Genomic DNA, 3947 nt, shown 5'->3' with positions numbered 1-3947 from the left:
TGTGTACTATTTTAGAATAGTTTCAAACATCTGCTCATGTAGATTTAATAATAATAGCTTTGAATTCATACAATATCAAAAAATAGCAATATGATCAAGTACAGCAGATCTTAAATGGTTACATTTATTATAGTAGTTACAATCTTCCATGAAGTACTCTAGTTCATCAGCCTAACTATATATGGTTTATATTATGTTTCTAAGCAACTTGCTAAAATTATAATTCAGTAGGAGATCATAAATATATTTATTATGGGATACAGCTACAGCTTCAAAAATGGCATGTTCATGTATGTGAGAATGTGAACGGAGTGGAGTGGGAGCGCAGTGGTGTGATTTTGACTTTGAGAAACAGATTTTTGGAGTGTCGGAGTGTCTTGGTTTTCATTTGCTCCAAGAGCGCTTCACCACCGCTTCATGTCACGGTTAGTAAACCATGGCCTCGGGTTTTGCAGTATGTGACTGGAGTGAGTGTGTGTCTTGCGTCAGAACTGATTGATTCATGTGGGCATCTCTGTTAATTGTTCATTATCACCAGGTGCTACTCATTACCCATTCCCTACTTATTGCCCTGTCTTTTGTCTTGTGTTTGTCAGAGCATTGAATGCAATCCCTAGTGTTACTTCCTGTTTCTCTCGTTCCTATTTCATGTTCTTCTCGTCGCTGGATTGTCTTGTATCAGAACCCCATCCAGTCCTCTACATCCACGGACTTCACCAATCACCTTCACGGCTCTTCCACCGCAGTTCCTGTGTCACGCTCTCCTGCTGCCAACTCACCACCACGCCCTGGATCACCCATGAGCATTGTCACTTCCCGGATCGCTACCAGTCGTGCAAGATTCACCCAGCCTCCTGTCTTCATGTTATTTGTTTGTTTGACTGTCTAATACATGTTTATATCTCGCACTTGCTTCCTCACCTCCTTTCAGCCATTACAGAACGCTCTGACCGACATGGAAGCATAGAGTTCCACTTCTCTCATGGACTTTTTTCACCACAGTGTGACCCACATGGATCAGCAGCAGGAGAGCATAGTCAACACCGGACGTGTGGTCCAAGCGCTGGTGACACAGGTGTCTGAGCTCACACAGCAAATCCATCAGCTGACCTCTCCCGCTCCGCCACTCGCACCGTCCGTTCCCCTGGACATCCCCGAAAACCACTGCCGGCCCGAACCTCGTCTTCCGGTGCCGGAGAGTTACTCTGGTGAGCCTAATTTCTGCAGAACATTCTTGACTAAGTGTTCCATGCACTTTTCCCTACAGCCTTGCACCTTTGAGACTGAGAAGTCCAAGGTGGTGTTTGTCTTAACACTACTCTCCGGTAGGGCAGCTCTGTGGGAAACAGCGGTGTGGGAGAACCACAACCCATGCTATGCCTCTCTGAGGAAATTAGGAGAGTGTGGGCTGTGGCCGGCGGATCTCAAGCAAGGAAATCTCTCTGTGGCTGACTATTCCATCAAGTTTCGCACCTTGTCGGCTGCGTGCAAGTGGAACGAGGAGGTGCAGTGGGATAGATTCCTGCATGGGTTGGCCGACCGTGTTCACAAGGAGATCTACCTCCTCGAGTTGCCAACCAGCCTCAATGGGCTCATTGACTTGGCACTCTGCGTGGACGGTCAGATTTACCGCCTGGGGGTGCAGACCAGTCACGCATGCATTCTCAGTATCCCAGAGAGTGGTAACTCGAGTCGAGAGAACATGGTCGGTTCCGTCATCGATCACAAACCCATGCAGGTGGGTAGAGCTTGACTGTCCCGGGAGGAGAGAGAGAGGTGGAGGTCCCGAGGACTGTGTCTCTACTGCAGTGGCTCTGGACATCTTCTGCGCACATGTCCTGTAAAAGAGTCTGCCCAGTAGAAAGTTTGAGGCTACTATCAGGTGGGATCTCCGCCGGGAAATCCTCAACTTCATCTACTCTCCTTCCGATGAAACTGCAGTGGGGCAACAACACTCACACCTGTCACACCCTTCTGGATTCAGGAGCTGAAGGTAATTTCATTGACACTAGCCTTGCACATCACCTGAACCTTCCCATCTTTCACCTGTCTCATTAGATCAATTGCAGCACACTCAATGCCCAGGAACTGCCGCACGTCACCCACACCACAGAACCCATGACTCTCCTCACCTCTGGCAATCACACTGAAACCATATCCCTTCTCCTCATGGACTCCCCTGTGGCACCCATCGTGTTAGGTCATCCCTGGTTTGTCAAGCACAACCCACGAGTGGATTGGGGTTCCAACACCATCACCTTGTGGAGTGAACGTTGTCATGAGTTTTGTCTGGTTTCTGCTTGTCCTGCTGTGTCTGTTTCTGTCTTACAGGAGGAGACTACGGTTTTGTCAAACGTGCCCACGGACTACCTGGACCTGAAGGAAGTGTTAAGTAAGTCCTGTGCTGCTTCTCTCCCTCTGCATTGTCCCTATGACTGTACCATGGAGTTATTTCCAGGTAAGTCCCCGCCTAAAGGCAACTCTACTCTCTTTCCATTCCGGAGAGGGAGGCCATGGATAAATATATTTCTGATTATCTGGCATAGAGGTTCATCTGCCCTTCCCCTTCTCCAGTGGGGGTGGGATTCTTTCTTGTTGGTAAGAAGGATGGTTCACTGCGACCTTGTATTGATCACCAAGAGCTGAACAATATCACGGTAAAGAATACCTATCCTTTGCCATTGATGTCTTCAGCATTCGAGAGGTTACAGGGAGCATCCATCTTCACAAAAAAAATCCCAGGAAGTCTTTCGAAAAGAGTAGAGGTGTGACCTCGGCATCCTGGCTAAATTCGCCCATTGGCCTCGGACCATCATGGCCTCCTAACAGTCCCCGTATCTGCTGATTGGCTTCATCACTCCGTCTCCTCTCCACCAGTAAGCTGGTGTGTGGTGGGCGTTCTGGCGCACTATGGCTGCCGTCGCATCATCCAGGTGGATGCTGCACACTGGTGGTGGATGAGGAGATACCCCCTGACTATGTAAAGCGCTTTGAGTGCCTAGAAAAGCGCTATATAAATGTAAGGAATTATTATTATTATTATTAAAACTGGATTTACTTAACGCTTATCATTTGGTCCGCATCAGGAAGGGGGATGAATGGAAAACTGCATTTAACACCCCTAGAGGGAGCTTTGAATACTATGTGATGCGGTTCGGGCTCTCCAACTCGCCAGGGGTTTTCCAAGCACTCATGAATGATGTGTTGAGAGACATGGTAGATCAGTTTATATATGTTTACCTGGATGACATACTGATTTTCTTCTTCAAATCTCCAGGAACATGTACAACACGTCAGATGAGTGCTAGAGAATGGGCTTTTTGTCAAGGCGGAGAAATGCGTATTCCATGCACAGTCTGTTCCCTTCCTAGGGTACATCGTCTCGTCTGAGGGCATACATATTGATCCTGACAAAATTAAGGCTGTGATAGATTGGCCAAGCCCTGAATCCCGTAAGGCCCTACAGCGGTTTCTGGGGTTTGCCAATTTTATCAGCGCTTCATTTGTAAGTTCAGCCAACTAGTCTCACCTTTGACTGCCTTGACCTCCCCCAGTACTGCATTGTGGTCTAATACAGCTGAAACTGTATTTTCCAACCTCAAGAGTTGCTTCGTTTCGGCTCCCATCTTAGTAGCCCCTGATGCGACACGTCAGTTCGTGGTGGAGGTCGACGCATCAGAGGTGGGATAAGGTGCAGTACTTTCCCAACGTACTGTCTCAGACAACAAGATGCATCCATGCACGATTTTTTTTTTTCTCATCGTTTATCTCCTGACAAACGTAATTATGACATTGGTAACAGAGAGTTGTTGGCCATCAAATTAGCTTTGGAAGAGTGGCATGACTGGAGGGGTCAGGGGTACCTTTCATCGTTTGGACCGATCATAAGAACCTAGAATGTATTAGAACTGCCAAAAGACTCAACTTAAGGCTCAATAGCCTAAGCC

At 47.6% G+C, this 3947-nt stretch overlaps 1 protein-coding gene across 1 annotated transcript in view; it reads left to right on the top strand.

The window, feature by feature from the left end:
* Nucleotides 1-1012: 1012 nt before the first annotated feature.
* The window catches only part of LOC127957606 (multiple epidermal growth factor-like domains protein 6), a 14276-nt gene continuing 11341 nt past the window's right edge, over nucleotides 1013-3947 (top strand). The window contains exons 1-4 of the mRNA XM_052556225.1: nucleotides 1013-1738; nucleotides 2059-2232; nucleotides 2332-2392; nucleotides 3372-3505. Of these exons, the coding sequence (XP_052412185.1) occupies nucleotides 1013-1738; nucleotides 2059-2232; nucleotides 2332-2392; nucleotides 3372-3505 (1095 nt within the window). The remainder of the gene's footprint in view (nucleotides 1739-2058; nucleotides 2233-2331; nucleotides 2393-3371; nucleotides 3506-3947) is intronic.

The sequence above is a fragment of the Carassius gibelio genome, chromosome B5 (assembly GCF_023724105.1).
Source record: "Carassius gibelio isolate Cgi1373 ecotype wild population from Czech Republic chromosome B5, carGib1.2-hapl.c, whole genome shotgun sequence".
Classification (NCBI taxonomy): Eukaryota; Metazoa; Chordata; class Actinopteri; order Cypriniformes; family Cyprinidae; genus Carassius; species Carassius gibelio.
Note: the sequence above shows the minus strand (reverse complement) of the source record. Positions and strands in the feature narration are given on the sequence as shown.